At 37.7% G+C, this 18,902-nt stretch overlaps 1 protein-coding gene and 1 long non-coding RNA gene across 14 annotated transcripts in view; one reads left to right on the plus strand and one right to left on the minus strand.

Moving 5' to 3' along the window:
* The window catches only part of PPP1CB (protein phosphatase 1 catalytic subunit beta), a 37,401-nt gene that overhangs the window by 11,951 nt on the left and 6,548 nt on the right, over positions 1 to 18,902 (minus strand). For 8 of the 12 annotated variants that reach the window (XR_014839552.1, XR_014839554.1, XR_014839555.1 and 5 more), the window contains 4 exon segments: positions 6,309 to 6,440; positions 5,333 to 5,563; positions 4,044 to 4,148; positions 2,037 to 2,108 (listed from right to left, as the gene is read on the minus strand). Coding sequence is in view for 4 of the 12 variants with exons in the window: in XM_021085856.2 (XP_020941515.1) it covers positions 2,037 to 2,108; positions 4,044 to 4,148; positions 5,333 to 5,563; positions 6,309 to 6,440 (540 nt within the window). In the remaining 8 variants the exon portion in view is untranslated. 12 annotated transcript variants of the gene reach the window in all.
* Positions 9,945 to 14,375, plus strand: LOC146404905 (uncharacterized). Of its 2 annotated transcripts, none has more exons than XR_014842388.1 (2): positions 9,945 to 11,326; positions 12,615 to 14,375. It is a non-coding gene; the product is annotated as an uncharacterized LOC146404905 (long non-coding RNA). The 2 variants fall into 2 exon arrangements; XR_014842389.1 differs by having other exon boundaries at positions 10,069 to 11,326; positions 12,947 to 14,375.

Below are 18,902 nucleotides of genomic sequence, written 5' to 3' on the forward strand. Positions count from 1 at the left end.
GAAAGCTTCACGATGGAGCCCAGTCAGCAGAAAGACTAAAACATGATTAGAGAGTTGGAACTTTCATCCCTCCCATTCAGTACTCATCACTCTGGGGAGGGGTGGGGGTGGAGGGCTAGAAATTAAGTTCTATAAAGATTCCAGACAAAACTACAATTCAAAAAGATACATGGACCCCTATGTTCACAGCAGCACTATTCACAGTAGGTATGACATGGAAACAACCTAAATGTCCATGGATAGATGAACGGATTAAGATGTGATACATATATACAATGGAATACTACTCAGCCATAAAAAAGAATGAAATAATGCCATTTATAGCAACACGGATGCAAATGGAGATCATCATACTCAACAAACTAAGTCAGAAAGAGAAAGACAAATCCCATATGATATCACTTATATGTGGAATTTAAAATAAGGCACAAATGAACCTATCTACAAACCAGAAACAGACTCACAGACATAAAGTACTGACTTGTGGTTGCCATGGGGGAGTAGGGAGGGAGTGGAATGGACTGGGAGTTCAGTGTTAGTAGATGCAAACTATTACATTTAGAATGAATAAGCAATGAAGTCCTACTGTACAGCACAGGGAACTAGTCTTTTGGTGTAGACCATGATGGAAGATAATTATGAGAAAAAGAAAAAAAAAAATATATATACACACACAGACATACACACATAGGACTGGATCACTCCACTGGCAGAAATTGGCACAACACTTAAATCAACTATACTTTAATAAAAACAAACAAACAACAAAAGAACACTCCTAAACAATTGTATCTGGCAAGCTTCCAGGTTGGTAAACCCATGGATGTCAAAATGTGTGGGAACTGTTCACTTCCCAAATGGGGCTCTCCCCATACCAATGCCCTATGCATCTTCCATTTGGCTGTTCTTGAATTGTATCCTTTATAATAATTGGTAAATATAAGTAAAGCACCAAGGAGGTGGCTATAGGAACCTTTGACTGCAGTTGGTCAGGCAGAAGTACTGTTCTGGGAACTTAACTTGAGGCTGGCAACCGAAGTGGGGGCAAACTTGTGGAATGGAGCCCTTAGCCAGTTGGATCTTGGGTAACTCCAAGGGTTAGTATCAGAACTGAAATGAACTGCCACACCTACTTGCTGCTGCTGGAGAACTGGCTGTGGCACCGAAAAACTGGTTGTCAGAAAATGCCACACTTTTAAAAAGGTATTGATGTTTTAAACAAAAGTTGAACGAGGGAAACAGAACAACTTAACTGCATTCAATTCATAGGTTTTCATGGTATTTTATGATGTGAACATCATAATCAGTACATACACTGGTACTCACATATGAATAATTATTATTTTAAAAGCCAACAGAAAAGTTAGGCTAAGAGGCAACTGTGTCTAGAACTTATTTCTAAAGCTAATTAGGTTCATTTGTTAATCAATAAAGAGACTGGAACTTCTCTGCTTTTGTTTTACTTATCTGAATGTTACTCTCACACCTGACAGTCAATTTTCTTTTTTCCCACATAAAAATTTCACAATTTCCCAAACATTCACCACACATCTCCAAGAGACTTCTGTGTCTCAAAAGCCTTAAGAGTTCTAAATATCTGAAACATAGATGATGTGAAGAATAACAGAAAACTACTAGATAATTTAAATGGTAATTACATCCTTGGGTAAGATTATTTTAATTAAAGAACTCAAGAAATTTTGAACAAGTGTTTGAAGAACATAACCAATGCTGATATGAATGAAGGTACTTAGAAAGACTAGAAGGTAAGGGGACTCAATGGCAAGATCTCTTGCAAAAAGTAAGTTTAATAGAACTATTAAACATTTTAAACTTCTGTACCTTGGGGGGAATTAGTAGAAAGTGAACTATTTTATATTACTCCAAATAATCTGTAGTTAGCTTATTGACTATTAAAAAAAAAAACCTCTATTATTTACTTCACAGTACAATCCTACATCCATTAAATATAATTAAGTTTGAATATGCCAATATTTTACATTAAAAAATTCATTAAACTTCTCTATATACTCAACCTGTATCAGGGACATCAGTGGGTCTCATGATTCTCCGAATCTGCTCCATAGACTGCAGGTCTGGTGACAGTCCTATAATATATAAAAAGATGATTCATAGTACTGACATCTGAAAAATTTTTAGTCAAATAAAAAGCATTTAATCAAAGTAGATTCACTACGTAATATTAAAGATTCTTAAACTGTTCCTTTTAATATTATCTTTAAATTATTGGATTATTTTATTTTTTGTCTTTTTAGGGCTGCACCCACAGCACATGGAGATTCCCAGGCTAGGGGTCGAATCAGAGCTGTAGCCACAGGCCTATGCCAGAGCCACAGCAAGGTGGGATCTGAGCTGCGTCTGCAACCTACACCACAGCTCACGGCAACGCCGGATCCTTAACCCACTGAGCAAGGCCAGGGATCGAACTTGCAACCTCATGGTTCCTAGTCAGATTCATTAACCACTGAGCCACGACAGGAACTCCAAATTATTGGGTTATTAAATAGAATACCACTTTGCCATAACAGAACACTATGATTAGGTCTTTTCCACTTTTCCCTACCAGAGAAATAAAACTCTCTTTCATTTTAAAGACTTTTTAAGGAAAAAATTCCTACCACTTTTCTTCCAACCATTCTCTGCCCTTCATAGATAGGTATGATAAACAATAAAAAGCACATGAAAATACCTTAAAATCTTTAAAGCAGTACACAAATATAACCTTGCATTTCTCTTTGGTAGATAATTCAAGTATCACCACAAAGAATGAAACTAAAATTCATACTGCATATTGCTACATTTCCGTTCTTTGCTACACTAATGTGCAAAAGCTATAATTTAAATGTGTAGTATCTAGGGTAAAATGCTTCAATTAACATAGTATATTATGTTCTACCAGAGAATAAACAACTTACTACTTCAGGCCTAGACAAAAGCATCTATCTTTGAGCATTTTCTACCTTAATTCTTCTGATGAAAACTAATTTTCTTACAATATTTTCATTAATTTATTTCCCTGCTAAAAATCCAACATGCAAAGTTCCCATTATGGCTCAGCAGGTTACGAACCTGACTAGTATCCATGAGGACTCAGGTTTAATCCCTGGCCCCACTCAGTGGATTAAAGATCTGGTGTTGCTATAAGCTTTGGTGCAGGTCGCAGACATGGCTTGGATCTGGCATTGCTATGGCTATGGTGTAGGCCAGCAGCTGCAGCTCCAATGTAATCCCTAGCCTAGGAAATTTCCATATGCTGTGGGTGCAACCCTAAAAAGACAAAAAACAAAACAAAAACAAAAACCCCAACATGGTTGTTAAACCATTCAACAGAATCCTTTGCTCAGTGTTCAAATCTCTGTACTCTGAAACCATCATTCCACAACATACATTTGACATTCTATTCTAGTTGGGCCAGTCCTCCACACAGGACTTAATCTAGACAACACAGAAAAAAGATTGTCTCAAGTCCTCTTCACCTCTCCCAAGTCTATTTATTCTACAAAACCCATGTCTCCATACAGTCAAGCTTATTTATTTAACAAGACATACAGATAACATATCACTCTACTAAAAAAAAATTACCTTTAGGACTGAAGCTGACATATTACACAGAGCCTAGAACTCTCCGCATGTAAGAATATTAAACTCAATTATATTTGCTTTCTGATGAGAAAGGTATTTAATACAGACAGTAAAAGAATCATGATCCTCTCATTTCTACTGATAGCAGGGGTGTCTTTCTGTCAGAACTGAGGCAAAGGAAAGGCATTTTTTCAAACAAAACTCTGGTTATCCTCCTCCTATGTGAAATTCTTTAAAGACAAGTATTCATTTGTGTTTTCATTATGCATAAATAACCACGAATTTCTAGTGATTAAAAGAAGACCAGCGATGTTTAAAACCAGTTTTTATCACTTGAGCTTTCACAAACGCGCTGCTTTGTTTTCCCGCAGCATCTCAATTATTGTAGGTCTTTTCTAAATAATGGAAGAAAAGCCCATAAGGCAAATTTACTAGTCTACCTCCGTGACAACAGAAGATCTTCTCATCCACAATGGCAGCTATAGGCAAGCAGTTGAAACAATCAGTGAAGGTCTTCCACAATTTAATATTAAACCTTCGTTTGCCTATAAAAAGGACAAGCAAATAGAATAAATCTAAAACTATTCTCATTAGTTGTCTCACAGCAACAGAATTATGAATGATTATAATTTTCTATTTAGCATTTGTTTTTCCTATCATGAATGTTACCTGTACTTCTAAAATAGGTAATAAATATAATAAACATTCAGTACTTTCAGCAGTTATAAAAACTAGAGACTGTGCTAGATGTTTTATGAAACAAATCACTTCAAGATCATTACAACACTTGTGTATTATAATAATCATTGTAATACTCGATCCCTGGCCTCACTCAGTGGGTTGAGGATCCGGCGTTGCTGTGACCTGTGGTGTAGGTCGCAGACGTGGCTCAGATCCTGAGTTGCTGTGGCTCTGGTGTAGGCTGGCGGCTACAGCTCCGATTGGATCCCTAGCCCGGGAACTTCCATATGCCGCAAGTGCGGCCCTAGCTTTTAAAGACAAAAAAAAAAAAAAAGACATAATCACTAGTTAAATTCCTAGCCACATTAGTAAGCAGAACTAAAAACGGTGTCTCTGGAGACTATTTTCATTCTAATGCATTGGTAACACAGCATAAACTTACTGCCAAAAAAGGAGAGTTTCCAGGTATTTAAGTAGTATTTATCATTGAATTTCTACTTGGCACTGTAACAAGTATAAACAGAGTACAACAAATAAGGACATCTCAGAGTGTTAAGTATCCTTATTTCCCTAGTTTTATAAGACAGATTAAAATTCTAATAATAAACTTCAACTTTTAAATAATTTCATAGAACTTCTCAGTGTTTTTTGGTGACACAGGGTCAGTAACTTTTTGTCATATCAGAAGAAAGTTGAGAGCTGAAACTTAACGGACACCAGAAAACCAGAGGCTACTGTCTGTAAGGACCTGTGTTCCACTTGGATATTTTTACTGTGTATAAGATATATATAAAAGGGCCTTTTAGCTGAGTAAGCTACAGTCAATCTGAAGCAATATGACTAAGGAGATCCCAAGGAACTGATTTAATTAACAACATGTTTCCCAGTTTCAGGTTCCTCTTTCATGAAAGGCTCTCTTCTTGAGAGCCTTCTGTTTGATAGATCCTATTTTTAAAAGCTTTGAATTGAAGCAACTCTTTTGAAATGGAAAATTAATGAATTTCCCCATTTTTCCATTAATAATAAGTAAGTTATAATATTTACTTACATTCATCATAGAATCCATAAATGCGATTGATGCTAGCACACTCATGGTTTCCTCTTAAGAGAAAGAAGTTCTCTGGATATTTGATTTTATAAGCCAGCAGCAAACAAATGGTTTCCAAAGACTGCTTTCCTCTGTCTACATAATCTCCTAAGAAAAGATAGTTGGCCTCTGGTGGGAAACCTCCATATTCAAATAATCGCAGTAAATCTGTATACTGTCCATGAATATCTCCTAAAAAATAATAAGACCCAGTTTTAGGAAACTTGGTTACTGTGGTAAGCAGCTTCTAAGAAATGACTCTCAATGTTTATGCCCTTAGGTAATCCTCTTCTCTTGATGTGGGCTGTAGCTAGTGACTTAAAAAGTAAGATGGGCTGTCACTTCTGAGATTAGGTTACCGCCTAATCTCTCTTCTGCCTTCTCTCGTGCTCAATAATGAAGCCACCTTATGGAAAAGGACACACAGTAAAGTGAAGGAGGCCTCTGGCCAACAGCTTGTTAGGAATGGAGGCCCTCAGGGTACTGAAAGCCTGTATCTCCACATCCTTGACAACAATGGATATCAATTTCTGACATTTTCCCAATCTGATCAGAGTTCCAGATTTGCTTTTAAGTTGCATTTCATTGGTTACCAGTGAGACTAAGGGTCTTATGTTTATTGGGCTTTTGAATTTTTTCTACAATCAGCCCACCCTCACCATTTAAATTTTCCTATTGTATGGCCTTTTTCTTATTTCTAAGAACTTTTTATATATAGTGTGTGAACTGCAATTTTTTAATCTGTTGCAGATACAGAAACTTTTGTCTCTAACTTGTTATAAGTCCCAATTTCTATAACTTCATGTAATAAAACCTAGTATTCCTTTTTTTTTTTATAAAAATTTTTACCTGTTTTCTCTAAATTGTCTCCAATGTAAATATAGGAGGAAAACCAGGATTCAAAAGAGATTGTTTCCAACTTTACCCATTTACATACCACAAATCTTCAGTGGTGCTTCCAATTCCAAAAGAATAGGCTGGCTGAGAAAGATCTCCCGAGACTTGATACATAAACCCCGAACCTCTGCTTCAGTCATCTGCACAATCTTTCCTGGACGACATCCTCGTACTGATAAACAATAAATAAAATGGTCAATTTTCTAAAATTTAGTCATAAAATAGTAATTCTTAAAAAGGAGTCATGCCCATTATTTTGAAGATCAGAAGAGTTATGTAGGCAGCATGACTGTTGTGTCCCATGGCTAACAGTAAGGTTATGCAATGACCTCTGGTTTCTATCTTCACTGTTGCTGGTTTCCGATGCTCTTCAAGACTGTTGCCACGGAAATGCAGACTTCTTTGTTCATCAGTGGCCAACTTGAGGTCTTGCAGCCCAAGTGACCTAAACTCCATTAATTTAATATGGTTCCCAGTAATTCCTGGGATGAGGTGGGGAGGAATGATCCATAAAGAGTTCCTTGTTTGACCTACTGAATTGAACTTGCAATCATTTCCTCTCATCATTACCTTCTCCACTGGCCCTTTCTCTTTCTCTTAAAAAAACTTAGGTTATCAAAATTTAATAGTGAAGTTTCAGTTGTGGCTCAGTGGGTTAAAAACCCAACATAGAGTTTGTGAGGATATGGGTTCTATCCCTGGCCTCACTCAGTAGGCAAAGGACCTATCGCTGCTGCGGTGAGGTTGGCACCTGATTTGGCCCCTACCCAGGAAATTCCATATGCTGCAGGTATGGCCGTAAAAAGAAAATAAACATCTCTTCTTGTTTTTTTGTTTTGTTTTGTTTTGTTTTTTTGCTTTTTAGGGCCGCACCTATGACATATAGAGGTTCCCAGGCTACAGGTCAAAAAGGAGCTACAGCTGCCGGCCTACACCAAACCACAGCAACACAGGATCCCAGTCACGTCTGTGACTTATATCACAGCTCGCAGCAACACTGGATCCCTGACCTACTGAACGAGGCCAGGGATCGAACTGCATCCTCATGGGTACTGGGTGGATTCATTTCTGCTGCACCACAAAGGGAACTCCAAAAGAAAATAAATAAATTTAAACATTTTAGAAAATTTAGTTGTAACTTGATGGCGATGATTATTAAGTAAATCAAGACTAGTGTGGGTCACTCTGAAGTGTCAAAGTGTCGAACAGCCTAAATTATAGTGGTGAATATTTTATATTAGTTTTAGTTCTTCTAAAAATTATCTCTTTATTTAATTTATTTATTTATTTTTTTTGTCTTTTTGCTATTTCTTGGGCCGCTCCCACGGCATATGGAGGTTCCCAGGCTAGGGGTCGAATCTAGCCGTGGCCACCGGCCTACACCAGAGCCACAGCAACTCAGGATCCGAGCCGCGTCTGCAACCTACACCACAGCTCACAGCAACGCCGGATCATTAACCCACTGAGCAAGGGCAGGGACCGAACCCGCAACCTCATGGTTCCTAGTCGGATTCGTTAACCACTGCGCCACGACGGGAACTCCTAAAAATTATCTCTTTAAATTTTGACCAAGCAAGTAATTTAGGTTACAATAAGGTGCACTTCAACTAATTTTTACAGAGCTAAATATGCTTCAACTTATAAGTACTGCTAATTCACAGAACTAAAAATTTACTGGAACAAAAACACATGGCACAAAACTTATTTCACTGCCTGCTTTTTCCCTAATTAATATCTCTGAAGTTAGGAGATACTTTGCAATCAATAATTTCTTACAACTATAACTGGCACTGGCTTCCCCCCACTTAATAGCAAATAAAATAGCAAATGTCATAATCAATCACATCTAAGAACAGATCAAATGCAGTTATAGAAGCTAGAGAAGCTAAAGGTTCTTCCAAAGGTTAAGCTTGACAAGTGACCAAATTTTAAGGAGTAAACTAGGAAAATGTTTGGGATAACAGGGTAGACAGCTCAGGGTAATCCCGCTGTCTTTCAATTCAAAAGTCATTCTCCCTTATGAACTCCCACCAGTATGTGTACTCCTTGATTTCCAAGAGCACCTCAAATCTCTCAGTCAACTGAAAAAAAAAAAAAAAAAAAAGGAATAAATCAAGGCCACCTGCTACACAGGGGAACTAAATCACCATCACAATATTCATGAGGAATTCTGATATGTGGGTATATGAGCCTAGAACCAAGTGTCTTTTTAGATTATGAAGATACTATAAATCTGCATACTTAATTCAGCGCAAAGCAGTTTCACGCCATCTCATTTACTCCTTTTGCAATCCCAGGAATTAGGTAGGCAAGTTATTATCTCCATTGTACAAGGAAAGAGAGAGATTAAATAACCTGCACAAGATTACTAGAGAGAGTAAAAGCAGCAGAGAAGAATTTAAAACCAAGGTCTTCTACCCCTAAAGTCAATACTCTTTCAGGTCCTCCACAGAAAATTTTTTAGACAAAAATTTCCCAGAAAAGAAAAACCCATTACAGCAAATATCTACCCTAATATTGTTTAGAAAATATTTTGAGATATTACATAAAGTACATTTTGATTATGTATGCACCTAAGTAACCACCCCGGTCAAGAAAGAGAATAAGGCTCCCTTATGACCTAAGGATTCAATAACGCCCAAGGTTACTACTCTTATTTCTTTCAGAATAGATTAATCTAACTTGTTTCTGAATTTTAGGTAAATAGAAATATAAAATATACACTCTTTTGCTCATTATTGTTATCTCTGAGATTAAAGCACACTGTATTTAGCAACCATTTTAATTATTCCACTGTATGAAGACCACTATATATACATATATGCTATGTCCATGGCATGCACAAGTTCACAGGCTAGGGATCAAACCTGTTCCTCTGCAGTGATCCAAGCCACAGTTGTGACAATGCTGGATCCTTAACCAGCTGAGCCACCAAGGAACTCCACCACAATATATTTATCTATTCTATTTGGGTCATTTCCAGTTCGAGGCTACTATGAATGCTTATGAATATTCAAGTACATCTCTTGGCACACATATAACATAGGAGAATCGCTAGGTCACAGGTAAGACTTATTAGCTTTATTAAGAAGTGGATACACCAGTTTCCCAGAGTGTTTAAACCAATTACAATCCCACCAGCAATGTTGCTCTCCTTGTCAACACTAGGTATTTTTAATTTTAGTCATTCTGTTGAGTATATAGTGATATTCACTGAGATTTTAGTTTGCATTTCCTGAGAAGTAATGTTGTCAAATACCTTTTCATACATTTGATAGGCCATTGGGACATCCTTTACTGGTGAGGTTCGTTTTAAGTTTTTGTTTATTCTTTAAAACTGGACTTAAAAACAGAAATATTTTATTCAAATCCATCTTAGTTAAGGAGTTCCCGTCATGGCATAGTGGTTAATGAATCCGACTAGGAACCATGAGGTTGCAAGTTCGATCCCTGGCCTTGCTCAGTGGGTTAAGGATCCGGTGTTACCATGAGCTGTGATGTAGGTCACAGATGCTGTGGCTGTGGCGAAGGCCGGCGGCCACGGCTCCAATTAGACCCCTAGCCTGGGAACCTCCATATGCCTCAGGAAATGGCGCTAGAAAAGGCAAAAAGACCAAAAACAAACAAACAAAAAAAAAACAAACAAAAAATCCATCTTAGTTAAATTTAATCTTTTCTCTGGCATCTTGTTCAAGAAACATCTCCCTAGACACTTTACTGAAATAATGTATCTTAATTTTGTGTATGGTTTGAAGTAAAGGTCAAGGCTTTTTTTCCCCTTAAAATTTCTTTCCTTCCAGTTTTCTTGAGATATAATTGACAGGCAGCACTGTATAAGTTTAAGGTATACAGCATGATTTGACTTACCAAAATGATTACCACAATAAATTTAGTGTACAGCCATCATCTCATATAGGTACAAAATAGTAAAATTGTTTTCCATGATGCAAACTCTCAGGATCCACTCTCTTAACAGCTTTCATATATAATAACATACAGCAGCGTTATTTTTAACAAGTTGTACATCACATCCCTAGTATGTATTTATCTTATAACTAGAAGTTTGTACCTTCTGACGACCTTGATCAGACACCCTTCCCCCCACCCTTGCCTCTGGTAACCACAGAGCTGATTATCTTCTCCCATGAGTTTGTTTGCCTTTTAGGTATAACTGATCTACAACACTATGTTAGTTCCTGGTTCAACACAGTGATTTGATATTTCTCTACATTTCAACATGATCACCATGGTAAGTCTAGCTACCATCTGTCACCATACAAAGACATTATATTCTTATTGACTGTATTCCCCACACTGTACATTTCAGACCCATAACGCATTTATTTATTGGAAGTTTGGGCCTCCTAACCTCCCTCACCATTTCTCTTATCTCCCGCAATGCCCCCTACCCTGGCAACCCCTTGCTTGTTCTATCTATCTATGACTGTTTGTTCATTTGTTGCTTTTTTTTTTTTTAGATTCCACATGTAAGTGAAATCACACATTATTTGTCTTTGACTTACTTCTAATTCACCACCCCCACTCACCCACATACACATCCTCTTTATCCATTCATCTATTGATGGGCACTTAGGTTGCTCCCACATCTTGGCTATTGTAAATGATACTGGAATGAACACAGATGTGTATATAACTTTCCATACTAGCGTTTTCATTTTCTTTGGGTAAATATCCAGAAGTGGAATTGCTGAATCCTATAGTAGTTTTATTTTCCATTTTTTGAGGAATCTCTATTCTGTTTTCTACAGTGGCTGCACCTATTTACATCCCTACCAATACTGTACAAGTGTTCCCTTTTCTCCATATCCTCACCAACACTTGTTGTCTTTTGATAATAACCATTCTGAAAGGTATGAGGTGACATCTCATTGTAGTTTTGACTTGCATTTCCCTTAGTAATGCTAACCATCTTTTCATGTGTCTCTTGGTCATTGGTATGTCTTTGGAGAAATGTCTGTTCAGGTCGTCTGCTCATTTTTCACCTGTTTTTTTTTTTTTTTTTGCTTTTTTTCAGGGCCGCACTGGTGGCATATGGAGGTTCCCAGGCTAGGGGTGGAATTGGAGCTGTAGCCTCCGGCCTCTGGCCTATGCCACAGCAATACCAGACCTGAGCCAGATCTGTGACCTACACCACAGCTCATGGCAATGCTGGATCCTTAACCCATTTAGTGAGGCCAGGGATCGAACTCGCAACCTCATGGTTCCTAGTCAGATTCCTTTCCACTCCGCCATGATGGGAACTCCTACTTGGATTTTTTTTTGACGCTAAGTTGTATGAGTTCATTTTTATCCATAAAGATAGTCAATTGATTTAGCATCATTTATTGAAAAGATCATCTTTCTCCACTGAATTTGCAGGGCTACTAGCATGGTGGAAAAATCAGATGACCATACGTGAATGGAGTCTCTCTAGACACTCTACACAGTACATTAACCTGTTTATTTTTACATCAGTATTATGATATTTTAATTACTATAGCTTTTTATAAAGTCTTGGTATCTGGTAATATATAGGCATTCCCATTTTGTTAATACTGCCTTGGCTAATCTAGGTCCTCTTGCATTTTCAAATGTTTTAAAACTGGTTTGTCTACTCCCCTTCACCTCTGACTTATTTTAGTTGGGAATGAATAGGTAAGTGCAGGACTGCCACACTAAAAACTGTAAACAGTATTGAGGGAAACAAATGACAATGTAAATAAAGAAGAAATATGTTTATTTACTATCCATGGGCACTTTCAGGATACAATGGCAGAATTAAGACAGAGACCATATGGGACACCCCTATGGCTTCACATGGCTTCTCTAGAAATTGCAGAGATACCATCATAACAACAGTGTCCTGAGTGTCTACTTACTGCTGTGCTGTAACATTTTATTTTACTTTTATTACCAATGCATACTCATGAAATATAAATGTCTAAGGCGGGGCGTGCAGATTATCTTATTACTGAATTGGATGACTAGGCATTGTATTTATGACATTATGACTGTGCTAAAAGAACACGTATTCCATTACGAAACTAAGCACTCATCACAACATTCTTAACTCACAGGAAAGTAACAATCAAGAAAATTTAAAAAATTTTAAATACATCTCGGAGTTCCCGTCGTGGCACACTGGTTAACGAATCCAACTAGGAATCATGAGTTTGCAAATTCGATCTCTGGCCTTGCTCAGTGGGTTAAGGATCCGGTGTTGCCGTGAGCTGTGGTGTAGGTTGCAGACTCGGCTTGGATCTCGCCTTGCTGTGGCTCTGGCGTAGGCCGGTGGCTACAGCTCCGATTTGACCCCTAGCCTGGGAACCTCCATATGCTGCAAGAGCGGCTCAAGAAATGGCAAAATAATAATAATTTAAAAAAAAAATTTTAAATGCATCTCATCACAGCACAATTTCTTCACAAAAAAAAAAAATAAATAAATAAAAATGAGGAGTTCCTGTCATGGCTCAATGGAAATAAATTCAACTAGGAACCATGAGGTTGCAGTTCGATCCCTGGCCTCACTCAGTGGGTAAGGATCTGGTGTTGCCATGAGTTGAGGTGTAGGTTGCAGACACAGCTCAGATCTTGCATTGCTGTGGCTGTGTCATAGGTTGGCAGCTGCAGCTCCGATTAGACCTCTAGCCTGGGAACCTCCACATGCCGCAGGTGCAGTCCTAAAAAGCAACCCCCCCCCCCAAAAAAAAATAAAAATGAGGCTGCAATAAAAGTTTCCAACTGGTTTATGTGTTAGCAAGCAAGGAAAAGCCATTTACTAATGGAGAGTTAATTAAATAGGGTTTAAGAAAGCCAAAGAAATATGTCCTGAGAAAATAAACTTGTTCAAGTACATTTATTAGTCTGTTAAAACAGTTTTTGAGAGTTGAGGACATTGGAAGGAACATAAGTAATCAGTTAAAAAAAAAAAAAAAACCAAACAAGTGCATTTGAGTGGTTTCCTTGGCTCTTGATGAATTCACAGATATTACTAACACTTTTCCTTACTTGAGGAGCCAATACTGAATCTGAAGGGACTGAAAGTTAGCCTCTATACAGCCTCTAGCCACAGGCAAGAATATTTTAAAAGAAGCTAAGGAAAAAAACAAAACAACGAACAACAAAAACCCCTCAAAACACTGATGCAAGTAAAAATATGCATGGAACATAAAAATACTTAGGTGGACAATTTTACAAAGCTTGTGAAAATTTGTCAGTGGGAAGATGTTTTAATCATACAATTGAACCAGTGGTATCAATGGCGTACTTCATTAGTTCTCATGAACTTAACCACTGTCAGTTCCAAAAATGTCTATCAGAAACAAAAGCTGAAATCCCGACTTGCCCTATCACATAGCAATTCAGTGGTGATAAATTTTTATTGTGTTTTTTGTTTGTTTTTAGTTCGTGGCCAATAACTGAAATTTTCTGCATGAGACGAATTTCTTCACCCTCAATCACTACTATCAAACATTGAGTAGATTTTATACATTAGATTTTGCTGCAGACCTGATGTTTCTTAGTAATTCAATCTAAAATTGCAAAAATATTTATATGTGAAATGTACCCTATGCTAAATCACTTTGACAACTAATGTTACTTGAATCACAAGCAAAAGTCAAGTTGCTTTATATAGTTCCAGTGCAGACAAAAGTTAAAACAAGGGAGATCTTCATTCCGTCACAAATTTGCACTGGATATTATTTTCTAAGATCAAACCAGGGTTCCAACAGCATTCTTCAAGCCTCAATGCTAGTATCAAAATTCATTTTATCGTGCAGTTGATAACTTCCACCTAACCTTCCACTAGAACTGACTGCAATGTAATGACACACTAAAAGGAAACTACATACCTTCCAAGTGGTGACTAAAATCACTTAACTAAAGTCATATGCTTGTGGATTGATATTAGTTTTGGCAGTACCTACTTGTGTTAAAATACAGCTTCCAAGATGAAATACGTAAAATCTCATTACAGATCAGCATCAAAAGATGAACACTTCTGGAAGTTCCCGTCATGGCTCAGGGGAAATCTGACTAGTATCCATGAGGATGCAGGTTCAATCCCTAGACTCACTCTGTGGGTTAAGGATCTGGCGTTGCTGTGGCTGTGGGAGAGGCTGGCAGTTGCAGCTCTGATTCGATCCCTAGCCTGGGAACCTCTATATGCAGACCTAAAATACAAAAAAAAAAAAAAAAAAGATGAACAGTTCCAACTGATTTTGATAATACCGAAGACTAACGCTGAACCTCAGTTAAGCAAAATGTTATCTTCCCCCCCAAAAAAAGTTCTCTTCTCTCATGATTACAAAAAATTATACTCAACCATTATACTTGGAATTTCGTATTCATGTAAAAACCTTTCAACCTGTTTGTCTTTTAAATTACAAATGGTGTGTGATATAAATGTCTGTGTGTGTGCTGTATGTATACTAAATTGTCTTCAATAACTACCTGCTATTTGCTCCAGTAAGTTCTTACTAATAACTGCCTTCTCTAAAACGGAATGACAAGAAAAAATAACTTCACTATTGTTTATATCTGCTCCGTGAAATCATAGTAATAATCCTCATTAACCTTTAATTTTTAATTTCTACCCTACCAGAAAGATTCACTGAAGGCAACATGTTAATCAACAGCAACGCTAAGTTAACTTAAATCCAGATTTCCTAAATTTCTTAAATTTTTTCTTTGTGGTAAAATGGCAATTTCTGTATACTTAGTATATAAGTCTACTTTAAACCATAAAAAAAAGTAAAATTTTTACAACTGGCTAGAATGTGGAACTTTGGGTTTTAAATCAAAGAATTAGGCAGCTGTCATAACTTCAAATTCAAGTCTGCCTGATAGGAATAATTAATATGTGACTTCAGAGCCTACAGATGGTCTTTAGGAACTCTGTATAATAACCCAAACTGTCAGTAGTACTGTGTATGTACATGAATATATATATATATTTTCCTGAGAAGGCTGAGGGCTTTCAAGATTTTCAGAGGGGTCTGAGAATTATTATAAGTTAAAAATCATTCCAGGTACACTAGTAAACAGATAGGTAATGAAAAAAAGAGTAAAGAAGAAAAGTAACAGGAGTTCCCGTCGTGGCGCAGTGGTTAACGAATCCAACTAGGAACCATGAGGTTGCAGGTTCGGTCCCTGCCCTTCCTCAGTGGGTTAACGATCCGGCGTTGCCGTGAGCTGTGGTGTAGGTTGCAGACGCGGCTCGGATCCCGTGTTGCTGTGGCTCTGGCGTAGGCCGGTGGCTACAGCTCTGATTCGACCCCTAGCCTGGGAACCTCCATATGATGCGGGAGCGGCCCAAAGAAATAGCAAAAAAGACAAAAAAAAAAAAAAAAAGTAACAGATACAGGGGAGGGCTAGACATTTCAGGAATAGAAGGGAGCGCCTTGGCCCTATGTTTCTGATTGTGATCCAGTTTCACTTAAAAATGCCCTTGATAAAACAGTAAGAACAATCAAATTTCCACCATCAAGGAAATATCTTTTAAATATTCTGCATGATGAAGCATTTCTGTTGCAAATCAAAATACAATGGTTGTTTTCAAGAAAGGCGCTCATGTGACTGTTTTAGTTCTAAGCTGATCTAGCTACTTTTTTTCACAGAACATCTTTTTTACTGGAAAGCACACGTGACAAACTATGGTTATTCACACTTAGGATATTTAACAGATCCTCCTGAAAATGAAGGAAGAGAGCCTGTCATTTCAAAGAAAACAACTGACAGTATTTGTTGCTAGTGAAAATTAAAATTCTGGAAACCTTGTATCCAGCACCACCAATTTGACAGCTTCTTCAAGCTTAAGGACTCTTTTGATACACTGTACTAGCAACAATTTTTTTTTGGTAATATTGTATAAAATGTGTAAACACTGAACATCTGCATAACTCAGCTAAACCAGTATTTTTTTAAATGATCAATATATGTTACAAAGCCATTTGTAAGATCTATCCATGAGGATGTAGGTTCAATCCCTGGCCTCACTCAGTGGGTTATGGATCTGGTGTTGCTGGGAGCTGTGGTGTGGGTTGCAGATATGGCTCTGACCTGGAGGAGCTGTGTTTGTGGTGTAGGCCGGCAGCTACAGCTCTGATTTGATCCCTAGCCTGGGAACCTCTATATGCAGCAGGTATGGCCCTAAAAAGACAAAATAAATAAGTAAAATGAAAGACAGATCAACGGATTTTTTTTTTTTCTTTTTTAGGGCCACACCTTCAGCATATGGAGGTTCCCAGGCTAGGGGTCAAACAGGAGCTGTAGCCTCTGGCCTATACCACAGCCACAGCAACGCAGATCCGAGCCATGCCTGCGACCCACACCACAGCTCAGGGCAACGCCTGATCCTTAACCCACCTAGCGAGGCCAGGGATCAAACCGGCAACCTCATGGTTCCTAGTCAGATTCGTTTCCACTGCACCACGACGGGAACTCAAGATCAATGGATTTTAATGTAAGAGAACAATATTTCAGATTCTACATTACAACTAACCTTTAAGAAATTACCGCCTGCTGATTTTTAGTATAATATTGAATATCCACCATTATCTAAAAAGGCTATTAAAGTACTCCTTCTTTTCCAACTTCATATCTGTAAAAGTATAGATTTTTTTCAGAAATTCAACCAAAACGATGCATCAAAATGAACTGAAACAAATCAGATATGAGAATTGTGCTGTCTTCCATAAAACTAGATATTAAAGAGATGCAACGGACTTCCCGCTGTGGCACAGTGGGTAAGGATCCATTGCAATGGCTTGGATTGTTGTGGAGACACAGGTTTGATCCCCAGCCTTGCACAGTTGGTTAAAGAATCTGGTGTTGCTGCATCTATGGCATAGGTCACAGCTGCAGCTCAGATTTGATCCCCTGCCCAGGAACTTCCATACGCCACGGGGTGGCCAAAAAAGAAAAAGAGATGCACTTGTCACTATTTCATTTTAGAAAACAAACACTACTTGTGTTACATGAATTAAAGAATATTTTTAAATTCTCAGTTTTAACACAGTACTGGTAAATAACGCACATAAATAAAAGTTCGTGTTCTCCATTCTTTTTGAATATAAAATAGTCCCAATATTCAAAAAGTTTGAAATCCATTGCTCTCTAGTCCCTAACCAAAATAAAAACTACCAAATCTCCTTAAATCACCTTTCACCATTTTATTCTGCCTAGAAATATCTCTCCCCCTCAGCACCAACATTAGTATATGTCAAACCAGATTACAAACTAAGAAATGGCAATAGGAAAGAGCTGTTTTACATACACACAGACAGACCATGTATAAGTGGTTGTATGCAATAAACACAATGTGGAAGGCACATCTGTTAGAGCTTCACGAGGAACAGCAGTCTCGAAAATTACTATGGGGAAAGTCCAAGGCTCAGCAGCATAAGAAGCCCTCTATTACCTTCTCTCAGCTCAGGTTTATACTAAACAGTAACAATAACAGCTAACATTTTTCTGAGCTTTTATTATGTTCAAAGTGTTTTTACCAGTTTAATCATTACAGACACAGTATGAAGCAGGCACTTGTTATCATCCCCCAAATGCAGAAGCAACTAGGGTGGAGCTGAAATTAAAATACATGCAGAACCTTTATCTTTAATCAGTATAAACATGACTTCCCACTGATCGAGGCCAGGGATTGAACCTGCATCCTCATAGATACTAGTTGGGTTTTTAACCTGCTGAGCCATAATGGGAACTCTTGAAAAAATAACTTGAGTTCTCTAAATCTGGAAAACAGGAGGTAGGATTAAGGGAAGAGGTAAAATGGTGTTACACAAGCAATCAAAGCAAAATGTTTTGGTCAATAGTTTGGTAGTTGATGAGAACCCAGGAATAGTCTCTGATGAACATTCTAAGGATTAAATTCCTTTATGATGAAATAAACTGTGCCAAACCCTCCAAATTATACAGTGTTGGCATATATCAAGACCCAAAGGCAATATTCCCACCAGGTTATGCACCTAGTGTTATATCTCTATTTGTCTTTGCACAGATGCAGATAAATTTGGGAAGGGAGAGCCTTGATTATTAGGAAGTTTCTGCATATATATATATATATGTATGTATATATATGTATATATATGTATGTATATATATGTATATATATGTATGTATATATATATGTATATATATATGTATGTGTATAAATATATATGTATATATATACATTTTTTTTTTTTTTTTTGGTCTTTTTCCAGGGCCACACCCGCAGCATATGGAGTTTCCCAGGCTAGGGGTTGAATCGGAGCTGTAGCCAACAGCCTACGCCAGCGCCACAGCAAAGCCAGATCTGAGCTGTCTGCGACCTACACCACAGCTCAGGGCAACGCCAGATCCTTAACCCACTGAACCTGAAACTTCATGGTTCCCAGTCGGGTTCATTAACCACTGAGCCACAATGGGAACTCCCATGTATATTCTTATAAATCACTTTGCTATATATGTGAATAGTAAATACACAGGCAGATTAAAGGACAACTGCCACTTTCCTTTTACTACTTTCTCTGCTGTATGACATGTACCCACCTAGACCAGGGTGTGAAGTCCCCCATTAAACTAGGAAAAGACTGGCTACTAGTTATTTATACTTATTTAACTTCAGAATGGGTTT

Source organism: Sus scrofa, chromosome 3 (assembly GCF_054392235.1).
Source record: "Sus scrofa isolate SSC_HxYL_T2T_F1_AM1 chromosome 3, Sscrofa_HxYL_maternal_Yorkshire_Landrace_v2.0, whole genome shotgun sequence".
Taxonomy (NCBI): Eukaryota; Metazoa; Chordata; class Mammalia; order Artiodactyla; family Suidae; genus Sus; species Sus scrofa.